This window comes from Dama dama, chromosome 2 (genome assembly GCF_033118175.1).
Source record: "Dama dama isolate Ldn47 chromosome 2, ASM3311817v1, whole genome shotgun sequence".
NCBI lineage: Eukaryota > Metazoa > Chordata > Mammalia > Artiodactyla > Cervidae > Dama > Dama dama.
The window spans coordinates 583,342-596,765 of NC_083682.1; the positions used below are offsets into that span (position 1 = coordinate 583,342).

A 13,424-nucleotide genomic window follows, 5' to 3' on the forward strand; every position below is an offset into this window, starting at 1 on the left:
CTTGGGCCTCTGCCCGCTAATGCCAGGCCATCCAGTAGATCCTCTGCCTTTCTGAAGGCTGTGCTGTGGTGGGTAAGTGCTCGGAGCTCACCCTGCATGCAGTAGGCCTTTATGGAGCTGTGGGCTCAGTTTCAGAGGAGAGTGGTGAGTGCAGCATAGGAGATTGTGGAGCAGAGGGGCGGGGACCTCGGGAAGAGGCCCCAGGGCAAGGGGTGCTGTCCTGAGGAGTGGGGGCTTGGACGGGGGTGAGGGCCACGGTAAGGGGAAGAGGTCTGGGTTGTGGAGGCTGGGGGGTTCTGTGTGCCTAGGGACACAGCTGACCCGGGGCTGTGGTCCAAGGCTAAGGTATTGGGGCCCCTCTCAGAGGAGTGGACCCAGCGTCCAGGGGCAGAACTCACAATCCTAGGCTCAACCGCTGAAGAAAAGAGCCCTGTAGGGGCAGAGGACCCCTGCCTGGCGTTCAACAAGCCCCAGGGATTCTCATTTGTACTGACGGGGGAAGGGGCAGGTCCGCCTCCCACTCCACAGACAGGATTCTGGGAAGGGCTCGATGTTCCTGGCTCCAGAACTCCTGGTCCCAGGGGCCTAAAGGGAGGGTTATGTACCCAAAACAAGTCAGCTAGCGTGTGGAAATGGGAGCAGAGGTCTCCCCGCACTGGGGCGGCACAGCCTCATTCCCTCAGAAAAGGCCCGGACGCTGGCCTCCCACAGCAGGCTGCGGGGACAGCCTTCCTAGGCCCCTGGCTGAGCTCACCGTGTCCAGCTCCTCCTTGGTGGCCCACCCTGGTGACCCCCTGAGGTCTGCAGGCTGGCCTTGGGGGTCTGTTCCATTTCCACTGTGTCCCCCCTCATCTCCTGCTGTGTCCAGCAGCCTCCCCAAGCGCTCAGGCACCCCAATCCTGTGCTGTACCTCCATCCAGAGCATTCGGGGTTCTAAGTCAAACACCCTCACCCCCTGCCCTCCCTTTTCCCAGGACCCCACTGCCCTCCCCTCCTCCCACCCAGGGCCCTTGAGGGTCTGCAGGGAGGGTGGCCCTTTGCCTTCCCATGGTTCACCCTTCTCAGTCCTTATTTGACCTTGCGGAAACACTCTCTCCCACTTCAGCCCAACCCCCTCCCCAAGTGGGGCTGGTCTTGCTGACTTTGCTCACTACTCTACTGGTGCAGGCTCCCATGCCAGGCGCACATGCCAAGCACGGGTGACTTGGAGCTGAGGACTGGTTGGCATGATGCCAGATGGCCCTGTCCTGGGGAAGCCCTGCTCTGGCTTTGCCTGGGGCTTGATTGGGGAGTGGCCCCAGGTTGGGTCCTGAACCAAACTCCTGCCTGGGGAGCAAATGTCAGGGGTGACATGCACCCCTGCCTTCAGCATAGGTAAGCCCCTTGTTTGGGAGGTGGAGTGAGGTGCCGGGTGACCTGGTGGCTCAGCGGTAAAGAATCCCGCCAATGCAGGAGACATGGGTTTGAACCCTGAGTCCGGAAGGTCCCAAAAAGGAAATGGCAACCCACTCCAGTATTCTTGCCTGGGAACTCCCGTGGACAGAGAAGCCTGGTGGGCTACAGTCCATGGAGTCAGAAAAAGAGTCAGACGGGACAGAGCCAGTAAACAAGTGAGGTGCAGGGCTGGTCTCTGGATACAAGTCAGGCTAGCCCTGCCCTGCAATCCAGGAGAAAAATGCGGAAGGGGGTGGGAGGGTGACGTTACCAGCACCTGCTTGGGCAATTAGTGAGGGCGGGTCAGGGCTGGAATCACCCGGAGTAGACCCCACAGCCTGAGGAGCTGGGACAGGAGGCGGGTGGAAACCAACTTAGTGCCCAGGTAGAGTTGGCCGGGCCGGGAGGTCTGCTGTGGGTCTGAGACCCGGTGTTCTCTCTGCAAACTGTGGTTTGCACGAAGCCCTGTGTGTTTACGGGTCATTCTGGGGATGAGTCGGTGGGTCCTTCAGGTCCCTGGCCCGCAGCGAGCTCCTCGGTGTCCCGGGCGGGCGGAGGCCTACGCCTGACGGAGGCGGGATGCTGCCTGGACAGCAGCGCCCTCCGCTCCCGGGTGTCCAGCTCAGATGCCGACGTCCCGGGCCTGAGCGCGGCCGTACCCACGCCTCTGGGCCCCCGTCCGCCCCTTTCCGCCTTCCAAGGTGGGGGGCGGGGGAAGGCAGCGGGAGGTGGGGGACGTGTACTTCCCTCCCGGCCCGGCCACTGTCTTTGGCTGGGCCGCGGGTGGTCGCTTCCAGGGGGCTGGACAGCGGGCGGGGTCTCCGGGTCAAGGTGGGCTTCCGGGGAGGGTGTGGCCTCGAGCCGAGGGCGGGGTCTCGGAGCCGGGCTCCGGGGAGGGCGGGGCCTCGGGCGTGGCGTGGCCTCGGAGCCGGGGGCGCGGCCGTTCCCCGCGCTCCCCGATAGGCCCGCGTGAGCCGGCTCCGCCCCGCCCCCCGCTAAATCCGCAGCCTCTGCGCAGAGTCCCCAGCTCCGCCGGCTGAGACCCCGAGCCACAGCGACCGAGAGGCTAGCGGCCGGTATAGCCCCGGCTCCAGAGCGAGCGGCGAGCGCGCGGCGCACAGGGCGGCCTGCGGAGCCCGGGAGCCCGGCGGGCCGCCACGATGTTCCCCAAGGAGACTACATGGAACATCTCGTTCGCGGGCTGCGGCTTCCTCGGCGTCTACCATATCGGCGTGGCCTCCTGCCTCCGCGAGCACGCGCCCTTCCTGGTGGCCAACGCCACGCACATCTACGGCGCCTCGGCCGGGGCGCTCACCGCCACGGCGTTGGTCACCGGGGCCTGCCTGGGTAAGGGGGCCGGGGGGGCTGGGCAGATGCCCCTCGCGAGCGTGGAGCGGCCCCTTCCGTCACCATGGGGAGGTGGGAGGGGTCTCTACCCAGGACTGGGCCGACGGTCCAATTCCGGGCGCCAGCCAGGGGCGGGGCCTGCCTTGTTTTGCTCCAAGGGTGCCGGGGGATTGGGGTAGGGCCCGGTGCGCCTCTGGGCCGAGGCTGCCGCCTAGGGCCCGCCTCTCGGGCGCAAAGGTTGGGGGGCGGGCAGGTGCAGCAGGAATTATTTCATTGGAAAGAGAAAGTAGTTCGTGGGCGGGACCTCGAGAGTCGGGGTGGGGCCTAGGCCGTCCGCCTGCCCCGGGCGTAAGACCGGGTGCCAGCGGTCACTGTGTTCTGGGGCTCCGGCATTCCAGACTGCCGTGGCCCCGGGGCCAGGTATGGAGTTGGCTTCTGAGAGAGCGTCTCGGCACTGTGGCCTGGTGCCTCCCGAGGACTCCTGGAGGAGGACCTGGCAGGTCAGGCCTGGGCCTGGCCAACACAAGCTCTCTCTCGCTCCTGGCGCACCACCCACTGTGGGCCCGGGTCCGTGGCTGCTGCGAGACGTTTTTGCCCCCTCCATGGGGCGAGAGGCGGGTGGAGACTGAAGTCCCAGAGTCGGCTTCCTCCACCCACACTCTTATGGCGGCCCTTGCCAGTGATGTTTACGGCACACGGAGGTCTCCGGGAGGCAGCCAAAGTGACAGAGGGGTCATTAGCTTCTGGAATGCCCCGCCCAGCAGGAGCCTGTCCAGGGTTCTCTCCTGCCCCCTCCCGGCGACCTTCGCCCGGAGAGGTTGTGGGGGGAGGAGCAGAGTGGCCCCGCCCCTTCCCTTCCAGGCGGCCTCCGCCCGGTGCCCCTCAAACCCCCTGTTGGTCCCAGGACACCCCTAGGTCCGTGGTACCTTGTTGAGGACATAGCTCCCATGGCGCCTCCCCCCAACACACACTCCCAAGAAACCTTCCTCACAAGTGCCGGTGGTCTTGGGCAGCTGGAGCCTCCACCCTGCCGCACTCCTGACCCCAGTGGTGATCCTAGCGCCTCCGGGGCCTTCCTGCCCCCTGACTACTCCCGGCCGGCTCCCACTCCAGCTTTGTCCCTGGCCAGTGCCCATGGCCCCCAGAGCCATGTGGAGCGGCTGCAATGGGATGCGAGTTGATTTCATGCCCCCGGGCGACACTAGGGTCTGTGGATCTGGATCTGGCCAAGTGGGTGAAGGCTGAGGCTGCTCAGAGTTGAGCCTGTGGCTTCTACCCTTCCTGGCGGGGCTGGATGCCAGGCCAGGCCAGGCTCTGTGATTCATGGATCAGGGAGAGAATTGGGAAATTCCGGGCAGAGGGCAGGCTGTGGCCTCAGCTGTGCCCTCCCAGGAGCCCCTCTCTTCCCAGGAACAGGTGTTCCAGTTGTGGGCCAGGCTCCACGGACACAGAGGCTCCTCCGGGGTGGACAGGGCCGCCTTGAGTCTGTGCCGTGGTCCCTGGGCACAGAGCCCTGGGGAAGGTGCGAAGCCCAGGAGTGCTGGTCCGACTCTTGGCCCTCTTATTCTAGGTGAGGCTGGCGCCAACATCATCGAGGTGTCCAAGGAGGCCCGGAAGCGGTTCTTGGGCCCACTGCACCCTTCCTTCAACCTGGTGAAGACCATCCGGGGCTGCCTGCTGAAGACTCTGCCTGCTGATTGCCACGAGCATGCCAGCGGCCGCCTGGGCATCTCTCTGACCCGTGTCTCTGATGGCGAGAACGTCATCATAACCCACTTCAACTCCAAAGAGGAGCTTATCCAGGTGGGCCCCGCGGGCCACACTGGGGCACAGTAGGAACCCCGAGGCCCCTGCTCACTGCCCCCTCTCTGTCCCTACCCTCCAGGCCAATGTCTGCAGCACCTTCATCCCCGTGTACTGCGGCCTGATCCCCCCGTCCCTCCAGGGGGTGGTGAGTATCCCCTGGGCGCCCTGCCTGGGTGGCAGGTCAGCTCCTGTGTGGGGGGTGGGATGAATGCCCCCCAGCCCCGCCCGCCTGCCGGCCTGTTGCCTCACTTCCCCAGAGTGTGGGGAGGAGCGGCATCTGTGCCCCCCCGTCGGTGGCCTCACTTCCCCAGTTACTCAAGAGCCGGCCAGCCCCGCGCGGATGCAGGTTTCCGGTGGCTGTTCTCCCCAACCCCACAGTCTGGCCATCTGTTCAGCGGCCAGTGCCCAGTGGGTGAAAGGCCCAGATGAAATGGCCCCAGGGGAAGGGCCGTCAGCGCCCCCTGCCGGGCCCTCCCTGTATGACCCGGTGTCCCCGCCACAGCGCTATGTGGACGGCGGCATCTCAGACAACCTGCCGCTCTATGAGCTCAAGAACACCATCACAGTGTCCCCCTTCTCGGGCGAGAGTGACATCTGCCCGCAGGACAGCTCCACCAACATCCACGAGCTCCGAGTCACCAACACCAGCATCCAGTTCAACCTGCGCAACCTCTATCGCCTCTCCAAGGCCCTGTTCCCGCCCGAGCCCCTGGTGAGGCCCGCCCTCGTCACCGGCATGGGGGACAGCTGCCCGGGGGCCTCTCCTGGCGATAGCCCACAACCTGTTCAGCCTCTGTCCAACCTGGATCTGGCTCTGGATTCAAGTTAGCTTAGGGTGGGGTAGGGGGATGGTGCAGGGACCCCGGGGACCCCAGGGGGCAGAACAGGGTGTGCCTGGCCCCCTGCCCCAGTTTATGCCTCCCCCTGCCTCAGGTGCTTCGAGAGATGTGCAAACAGGGCTACAGGGATGGCCTCCGCTTCCTGCGTCGGAACGGTGCGCGGGCTGCCCGGGGCTGGGTGGGCTCTGCTTGGCCGTCCCCTGTGGGCCAGATGGCCGCAGCCCCGCTGATGGCCTGTCGCGTCCTCCCCACCCAGGCCTCCTGAACCGGCCCAACCCCTTGCTGGCGCTGCCCCCCAGCCAGCCCCCTGCTCCCGAGGATGCAGATGCAGGGGAGGGGTCGGTGGCCATGGAGAGGACTGCTGGGAAGGATCACCTGCCTCCGCCCAGGGAGGATCACATCCTGGAGCACCTACCCTCGAGGCTCAATGAGGGTGTGTGGGGGAGGGGGGCCTGGGGGGAGAGGGTAGAGGGGTCCTGGGCTCCGCCTTCCCCACCCACCTGCCACCAACTAACCGCCCTCCTGCACCCACAGCCCTTCTGGAGGCCTGCATGGAGCCCACGGACCTGCTGACCACGCTGTCCAACATGCTGCCCGTGCGTCTGGCCACAGCCATGATGGTGCCCTACACTCTGCCCCTGGAGAGCGCGGTGTCCTTCACCATCCGGTGAGGAGCAGGAGGCGGGCCTCCAGGACGGACTTGGGAGTCACCCCTGGGTGGTGGGCACACAAGGAGAGAAAGAGATGGCTGGTTTAAGATGCTGCAGAGATGCCAGGTCGGGCCCCAGAGCCAGGGCACAGACCCGGCCGGCCCGGCCGCGGTCCCTGAGCCCATGCCTTGCGCCCTGCCCCAGCTTGCTTGAGTGGCTGCCCGACGTCCCCGAGGACATCCGGTGGATGAAGGAGCAGACGGGCAGCATCTGCCAGTACCTGATGATGCGCGCCAAGAGGAAGCTGGGCAGCCACCTGCCCTCCAGGTGAGCCCCTGCCGCCGTGCCCACCCCGGCCCGCAGCCTCTGGGGCGACCCCCACGCGAGCCCACCGCCCCTCCCTCCTGCCCTCCGCAGTCTGTCGGAGCAGGTGGCGCTGCGCCGCGCCCGCTCGCTGCCGTCCGTGCCGCTGTCCTGCGCCGCCTACAGCGAGGTGCTGCCCAGCTGGATGCGCAACAGCCTGTCGCTGGCGGACGTGCTGGCCAAGTGGGAGGAGTGCCAGCGGCAGCTGCTGCTCGGGCTCTTCTGCACCAACGTGGCCTTCCCGCCGGACGCCCTGCGCATGCGTGCCCCCGCCGGCCCGGCCCCCGCGCCCCCGCAGCACCCGCCGGGCTCGCCCCCTTGCTGAGGGCCCAGGGCCCTGGGCTTCCGGCCGCGGGGCCCCGGTGCTGAGGGCCGGGCCCCCCAGTGTCCCTGCCCCTTGAGGCGGGGCCCCGGGGCCGGCTGAGCTCCCCTCCGCAGCCCCTCTCCATCTCCCTGCAGACTGAGGAGCTGCCCAGGGGGGCTTTGCGGTCCACCAGCGGCTCACTCGCTGCACTGAGGAGGGCGGGGTAGCCCTCCCTGCGTGGCCGCAGGGGCCCCTTGCCTGTGCCTTAACCTCCCCTCGGGGACCCGCCCTGGTTCCGGGCCAGCGTGCTGGGGCCCCCACCTGTGAGCGCAGTATTACTCCTGAGAACTTTGCACCTGCTCCACCGGCCACATTTTTTCATGTTTCTGAAGAATGTGTGTGAAGAATTATTTATTTTTGCCAAAGCAGATGTAATAAATGCCACAGCTCAGCCCTGCCTCCTTCACTTATGTGTGGCGCCCCCCAGCCCTGCCGCCCGCCCCGCTCACATCGTGTCTCTGCAGCTTCAGGCCACGGATTCCCGGGGTCCTGCGTGCCTCTAGCCTGGCATTCAGGGCCTGCCAGCCAGCTCTGGGGCTCCCCCTCAAAGCACTGAGGGTTTCCTACGCTGCCGCCCACTCCTCTGGCTGCGACCTTTGGGCACAGCTTTCCAAGGGTCAATGAAAATATTTGGGATCAAGATCCTTGCAAAATAAAAACAGAACTGTTTAGAACTTAATGGTGTCCTGGGGGTGTGGGATGATTAATGGGTTGGATGGCTGTGGAGGCTGAGGTTGCCCAGCTGAGCGTAGGGGAGAGGTGGGCAGCGGGGGGCTGCTCCACGGTGGGCCTTTGGCCCCAGGCTTGTGGGAGGTGTGGGTCTTGCCCCTGTCATCAGGAGCCTCCCCGCCTCAATGTACCCAGCCTCCTGCCCGAATATAGGAGGGAGCAGGTGTGGTGAGGGGGGCTGGGTCTTGTGGGTGAGATATGCTCTCGAGGCCTCCTCTGCCCTGCCTGGGCAGTCTGAGGGGAATGCGGCCAGCCCCCCTTGGTGACCACAAGGGCCCATGGGACGAGGGGGGTGTCTGAGAGGAGCAGGACGCTTGGCTGGCGGTCCAAAGCTGATTCCTGCTGGGGGTTTGCCCGCGCCTGCCCTCCGCGCTTCCCCATGGCCGCAGCCCCCAGCCAACAATAACGGTCGGGCTGGGGCTGCGACCGGGAGAGCCGGCTTGGCAGGTCCCCGTGCGCCTGTGCCAGGGGCCACCCCTTGGTCTCAAGGTCCCGTCCCGTAGGCCCAGCTGGTTCTAGTTCAGCAGGATCCCTGGGGGAGCGGAGGCCTCCAGCCCCAAGTGCTGCCAGGAGGGCCCTGTGAGGCCAGCTCCAGGTGGGTGCAGGGCCAGGCCGGGACCTGGGAGGGGGACCCCTGTGAAGAAGTGGGCATATTCTCCCTGCGCAAGGAGATCACACACAGGCCCCACCCAGCACCTTCTGGCAGCCCTCCCCCAACAGGAACCGCAGTCAAGGCTGTGCCCCCAAGGAGGGTTTGGGGTGTCTGCTGAGACAGGGCCCTCCTGCCAGCGCCCCCAGTCTCTCCCCTCACACATACAGGCCTCTAAGGCACTGATTTAAATACCATGTTGTAGTATACTACTCGTTTATTGTTTTAAAAAAAATGGGAAAAGAATGTTGGAGAAGCATAGGGAAGAGAGGAAAGTCACGCCACTCCTAGAGATAACCGTTGAAAATATTTTGGTCTATTTCCTGCCTGGTTTTTCCTGCATGCTCTTCGTCGCCTGAAATCGGGATCCTGAGGACTGCCCCCCCACCTCGGCCTTGGCCCTGTGCAGGAAGTGTCCCTGGGGTCGTCTCCACCCCACCACGAGCTCAGGCTCGGACAGGACAGACCCTGGGGGTCGGGGGCTGCATGCAGGGGCGGGCGGCGGGCCGAGTGCCGGGCTACAGGGCAGTGCCGAGAGGCGGGGACTCGGCGGGGACACGGCGACGGCGGCGGCTCCGCCCGGCCGGCCCTGCCGGGGTCTCGGTACTGGCGGGAGGACAGCCCAGTGTGCGCAGGTGTGGCGGTGAAGCTCCCAGGTAGGCAGGCGCCTGGCGGGTCCCCCCACCTGCGTTGGCCGCGTACCCCCACACCCGCCCCCCCAGGTCGCCACAGGGTGCACGGATCCGTGCGTATCACGCCCAGGGACTCCGGTGTCCCTGGGGGCGCGCAGTGGCAAGGGCAGGGCAGACTGGGGCCCCAGGGCGTGGGGACTCAGGAGTCCTCCCCTCTCCGCTCCGCGGCCGGGACACAGCTCAGTTTCCGGCTGGGACGGCCCTCGGGTCCCAGGGAGCCAGGGAGCCGCTGGTGGGGTGGCGTGCCCGCGCTGGGCGGTGGCGATCCCGCGCTGGGGGAGTGGTCTCCGCCCACGTCCCCTTCTCCCGCCCTTCCTCAGACCCGCCCTCTTTATCGGTCGTCCCCCTCTCCCAGGAATAAGGGTGGGTGGGTGGGGGGGCTGGAATCACAGTCCTGGACTGAGGCGTGATGACCCCAGGGTCCCAGGTCGAGGGGTGATCCCACACTGGGGGTTGGTTTCGGGAAATTCAGGGGTCAGGGCTTTGTGGGAACGAAAGGTGGTCTGATGAGCGGGCACGGCACCCCCCGGAGAAGGAGGCCAGTGTGGTGGCGGGCATGGTGCCAGCAGGAAAGGCTGCTAGGCTAGACCCTGGGGTTCCCGACAAGGGCCTTGGAAGGCCTCGAGGCCCAGGTTGGACCCTGCACCTGCCCTCCTTGGGGCCCCAGGTCGGTGGGAGGGGCTGCGGGCGGGGAGGGCGGAGCCAGCCCGCCCGCCAGCTGGCAGGAGGCGGGGCCCAGGGTCCGCGCTGAGAGCAGCCAGGACGGGCTGGTACTCCCACTGGCCCGGCCTGGTCAGCCCTGTGCCCAGGTCGGCAGGACGTGTTCAAGTCCTCTGCGGCTGACCGTTCCCTCACCCGAGCACTTGCCCCCTCCCGCGAGCCCCCACCTCATTTTCTGTCACAAGATCTAGAGCAGCCCCCGGCCCACCCCCACCAACGCAGCCTCTCCTGCACCTGCGGCTTCGAGGGTGGCCAGGAGCCTGCCTCGCTCCACCCAGGCCCCCGCCCGCCGGCGCCACTGCCTTCAGTTGGGCCACACGCCCCCTGGCGGCCCCTCTGCCAGGCCCTCTCCCCCTTCCCATGGGGGCAGGGAGGCTCCTCTGCGCCCCACCTCTGGGTGCCCACCGCTCCCGCTTAGCCCTCGCACCCGCTCTGCCCGCCCTTCTCCTTTCCCCTCGTTTCTTCTCAGCTCTGCTCAGGCCACCGAAGGCTGAGCCCACCTCCATGGCCAACCCCGGGAAGCCCGGGGCTGGGGAGGCCCAGGAGGAGGAGGGGTGGGAGCAGGGGCGCACCCCGGGGCCCCCGGCCACGATGCTGGAGCAGGCCCAGGAGCTGTTCCTGTTGTGCGACAAGGAGGCCAAGGGCTTCATCACCCGGCACGACCTGCAGGTGAGCCCCCGCCCCCAGAAGCCGCCGGCCCCCGAGGCTGACCTTGGCCACTCAGCCCTGCCGTCTGCCCCGCCAGGGCCTGCAGAGCGACCTGCCCCTCACGCCCGAACAGCTGGAGGCTGTGTTTGAAAGCCTGGACCAGGCGCACACCGGCTTCCTCACCGCTCGGGAGTTCTGCCTCGGCCTGGGTGAGCCCAGCCCCTGAGCCCCACCCCCAGCCCGCTGGCACGTGTGACTTGGGGCCCACAAGGTCAGCAGCTCGTGGCCTCCCACCGGGGCACACACACAGACTCCACGGGGAGCCTCCAGATGCGGTGGTGTCCTCACCAGCTCCCACCCCTCTCCCAGAGCCTAATCCCAGTAGGGCTGGGAGCCAGGCGTGCCTCATTCTGGCCTGAGCCCAGCTGTCACCTCCCATTCCCAGGACGGGAGTCGGACCAGAGTAAGGAAGAAAAACAGGAAACCAGGCTCAGAGAATGGGCAGGATATGTGAGGGGGCGGTGGGCTGAGCTGTGGGGGGTGACAGTCTCTCCCTCCCACGCCTGCAGGCAAGTTCGTGGGGGTGGAGCCCACCCCCTCCCAGGCTCCAGAGGAGACCTTTGAGTCGGGTTGGTCGGATGTGCAAGGCGCCGGGGGCTCCGTGGAGGAGGACGAGGAGCTGCTCTGCTCGACGCTGGAGCAGCTGGGGGTGGCCCGGGTCCTGGGCGAGTAAGTCCATGTTGGCTTGACCGCAGCACCCTCCACTGCTTGGTCCACCTGCGCGCGGCCTGTCCACGTCGCCTGCACACTTGTTTCCAGGCAGGGACCCTCGGCCAGACTGGGTCCGGCCCTCTCAGCTGCCACTACTGTGGGCCGGACGTGATTTCCCACAGAATTTGCATTTCTGGAGTCAGCAGTCATGGCTACACCCAGCACAGGCACATCCCTGGGTACACAAGGACACAACCCCACTTGTACACACCTGGCCAGGCCAGGCCAGCCCTGCAAGGGTGAGAGCACCCAGAAGAGGACGCCCTGTTTGTCCAAGGCTACAGGGGCCTCTACGGGCTTACCCTTCAGGGTGGGGGAGTCCTCACTTCGGCTTCAGCCCCTACCCGCCCCCTCCAGGCAGCGGGCAATTCGGACGCTCTGGACCCGGCTGCAGCATGAGCGGCCGGAACTGCTGGGCTCCTTCGAGGACGTTCTGATGCGCGCCTCAGCCTGCCTGGAGGAGGCGGCCAGAGAGCGGGACGGCCTGGAGCAGGCTCTGCGGCGGTGAGGGCTGGGAGGCCGGGGGCTGCCGGAGGGGCTCCTGGCTGTGGTGCTGGCAGGCTCTAAGCAGCCGTCTCACCCGCGGTTCCCCGAAGGCGGGAGAGCGAGCACCAGCGGGAAGTGCGGTGTCTGTACGAGGAGATGGAGCAGCAGCTTCGCGAGCAGCGCCAGCGCCTGCGGGATCAGGTGGGCCCAGCCCCGGCGCGCGGGTCTCCCCGGGGATGCCTTCTTGGAGGGAACTGGTCCCACCCGCGCCCCTGCCGCCCGCGGGGGCTCAGGTGTCCCCGCGCGTCCTAGGGCCTCCCCCGGGAGGAGCGGAGAGGCCACCTGGAGCTGGAGCTGCAGAGTCGCGAGCAGGAGCTTGAGCGCGCGGGGCTGCTGCAGCGGGAGGTGAGCGGCCGCCGCGCGGAGGGATGCATGGCGGCCCAGCCCGAGCCCAAGTCCCGCTGTCCCCCACGCACTCCCTGGCTACTTGGGGGCCTCTCTCCAGCCTCGAACCCCCGCTTCCCCAGCTGGAACAGCAGCTGCAGGCCCGGACCTCCGAGCAGCTGGAGGCGCAGGCGCAGAACGCGCAGCTGTGGCTGGCCAACGAGGCGCTGCGGACGCAACTGGAGGGCGCGCAGGAGCAGCTCCGCAGACTGGAGGGCGACGCGCAGGGCCGCCGCGAGCAAGCCCAACGGTGCTGGGGGCGGGCCGGGCCCTCGGGGGCGGGCCCCGGGGAGGGGCGCGCCTGGAGCTCCGGGCTGCCGTCGCCCCCGGTCGCAGCCCCGCCTCTGGGGTCTCTGTGGGGCGGGGTCCTCCAGGGGGCCGTGGGGCACCCCGAGTCGCCTTCCTGCACCCGGATCACCACCTCCGTCCTGCAGAGACGTGGTCGCAGTCTCGAGGAACATGCAGAAAGAGAAGCTCAGCCTCCTGCGGCAACTGGAGCTCCTCAGGTGCGTCCGGAAGGGGTCCGCGCCGCTGCCGGCTCCCACCCAGCCCCCATCACCGTCCCCCCACCGCGAGGAAGCCCTTCTGTGCCCGCGTCCCCCACCCAAGCGTGCTTCCTCTTGAGACCCCTCAGAGCCTGTGGACTCCTATTCCCCAGGGAGCTGAACACGCGGCTCCGAGACGAGAGGGACGTCTGTGAGGCCCAGAGGCTGGGCAGCGGCCGCAGAAAGGCTCTGAGCTCGGCCCCACTGCTGGGCGCCCCCTGCTGCTGCTGTTGCAGTAGCTGGGCTCGCCCCCCCAGACGTGGCTCCGGCCACCTGCCCAGTGCCCGCTGACCAGCCTGCCTGACTCACTGGGCCTCACCTGGCTACCTGGAGAAGCCACCCCTTGAAGGCGACTTGGCGTGGCTGTGGGCTCTCCCCAGTGAGCTGCCCAGCCTGCCTGACTTGCAGACATGAAGGAACTAACCTGGGGGGTCAGGGACTGATGTCCCTCCCTGCGGTCCTCATCCTATCCCCAGCGCGTCAAAACTAGCGGAAAACCCCTTCTTCCGAATAAAGTCCACTGACTTCGTTCTCCTCGGCCTCCCGTGTGTGTGTGGGAACTGTAGAATTTGGGAGGCACACGCACCAGGCATCCTTTGTCCTTGTGTGTCCACTGGCCATATCTGCAAGCCCTCACCGTCCATCAGAGTTGTACGGACGAAGGGACTGAGGCCAGTTGGCCAGGAAGCGGTGGGCGGGGTGCCCCGACCACCCCCAGCCTCCAGGGCCACCCCCTCCCCATGCCAGTCGTCACACAGCCCTGGGTGGGCTAGTTCAGCCCACTAGAGTTCTGAGGCCCGGGGGGGTGGGCCTGAGCTGTCCCCGGTGCCCCTCAGCCCTGCCAGCCCGAGCCTCAGGCAAGGAGCAGGGGACGAGGGCCGCCCACTGTCTGGGGAGAGCTGTCCCCACCGACGGCGCCTCGAGCTGCAGCCATTCT

General features: G+C 67.1%; 2 protein-coding genes and 1 long non-coding RNA gene across 7 annotated transcripts; 2 read left to right on the top strand and 1 right to left on the bottom strand.

Annotated features, from left to right (window-relative positions):
* Positions 1–2,442: 2,442 nt before the first annotated feature.
* On the top strand, positions 2,443–7,194 carry PNPLA2 (patatin like phospholipase domain containing 2). The gene is made up of 9 exons (XM_061161026.1): positions 2,443–2,781; positions 4,352–4,584; positions 4,667–4,732; positions 5,090–5,299; positions 5,521–5,581; positions 5,683–5,859; positions 5,961–6,093; positions 6,281–6,403; positions 6,494–7,194. Exons 1-9 carry the CDS (start codon positions 2,595–2,597, stop codon positions 6,762–6,764), a joined length of 1,461 nt encoding a protein of 486 aa, XP_061017009.1. The 5' UTR covers positions 2,443–2,594; the 3' UTR covers positions 6,765–7,194.
* An 840-nt stretch (positions 7,195–8,034) lies between these two features.
* On the top strand, positions 8,035–13,018 carry CRACR2B (calcium release activated channel regulator 2B). 5 transcript variants are annotated; one of them, XM_061161069.1, is made up of 10 exons: positions 8,035–8,127; positions 10,063–10,262; positions 10,339–10,450; positions 10,811–10,970; positions 11,370–11,516; positions 11,609–11,699; positions 11,811–11,903; positions 12,026–12,192; positions 12,377–12,448; positions 12,601–13,018. In XM_061161069.1, the coding sequence occupies exons 2-10, from the start codon at positions 10,098–10,100 to the stop codon at positions 12,776–12,778; spliced, it is 1,185 nt and encodes a 394-aa protein (XP_061017052.1). In that variant the 5' UTR covers positions 8,035–8,127; positions 10,063–10,097; the 3' UTR covers positions 12,779–13,018. The 5 variants fall into 5 exon arrangements, with proteins under 5 accessions (XP_061017052.1, XP_061017045.1, XP_061017037.1 ...); XM_061161062.1 differs by lacking the exon at positions 8,035–8,127 and adding an exon at positions 8,695–8,837; XM_061161054.1 differs by lacking the exon at positions 8,035–8,127 and having other exon boundaries at positions 9,586–10,262; positions 12,004–12,192; positions 12,601–12,790.
* On the bottom strand, positions 10,734–11,453 carry LOC133069455 (uncharacterized). The gene is made up of 2 exons (XR_009695873.1): positions 11,315–11,453; positions 10,734–11,187 (listed from the first exon to the last, which is right to left on the bottom strand). It is a non-coding gene; the product is annotated as an uncharacterized LOC133069455 (long non-coding RNA).
* Positions 13,019–13,424: the final 406 nt, after the last annotated feature.

Coding starts and splice junctions, on each gene's coding strand:
- CRACR2B (XM_061161040.1), top strand. CDS start 9,954: ATGGGGGCAGGGAGGCTCCTCTGCGCCCCACCTCTGGGTGCCCACCGC. Junction 10,263..10,338: donor TCACCCGGCACGACCTGCAG/GTGAGCCCCCGC, acceptor CTGCCCCGCCAG/GGCCTGCAGAGCGACCTGCC. Junction 11,700..11,810: donor GCCAGCGCCTGCGGGATCAG/GTGGGCCCAGCC, acceptor CGCGCGTCCTAG/GGCCTCCCCCGGGAGGAGCG.
- PNPLA2 (XM_061161026.1), top strand. CDS start 2,595: ATGTTCCCCAAGGAGACTACATGGAACATCTCGTTCGCGGGCTGCGGC. Junction 2,782..4,351: donor GGTCACCGGGGCCTGCCTGG/GTAAGGGGGCCG, acceptor CTCTTATTCTAG/GTGAGGCTGGCGCCAACATC. Junction 6,094..6,280: donor GCGGTGTCCTTCACCATCCG/GTGAGGAGCAGG, acceptor GCCCTGCCCCAG/CTTGCTTGAGTGGCTGCCCG.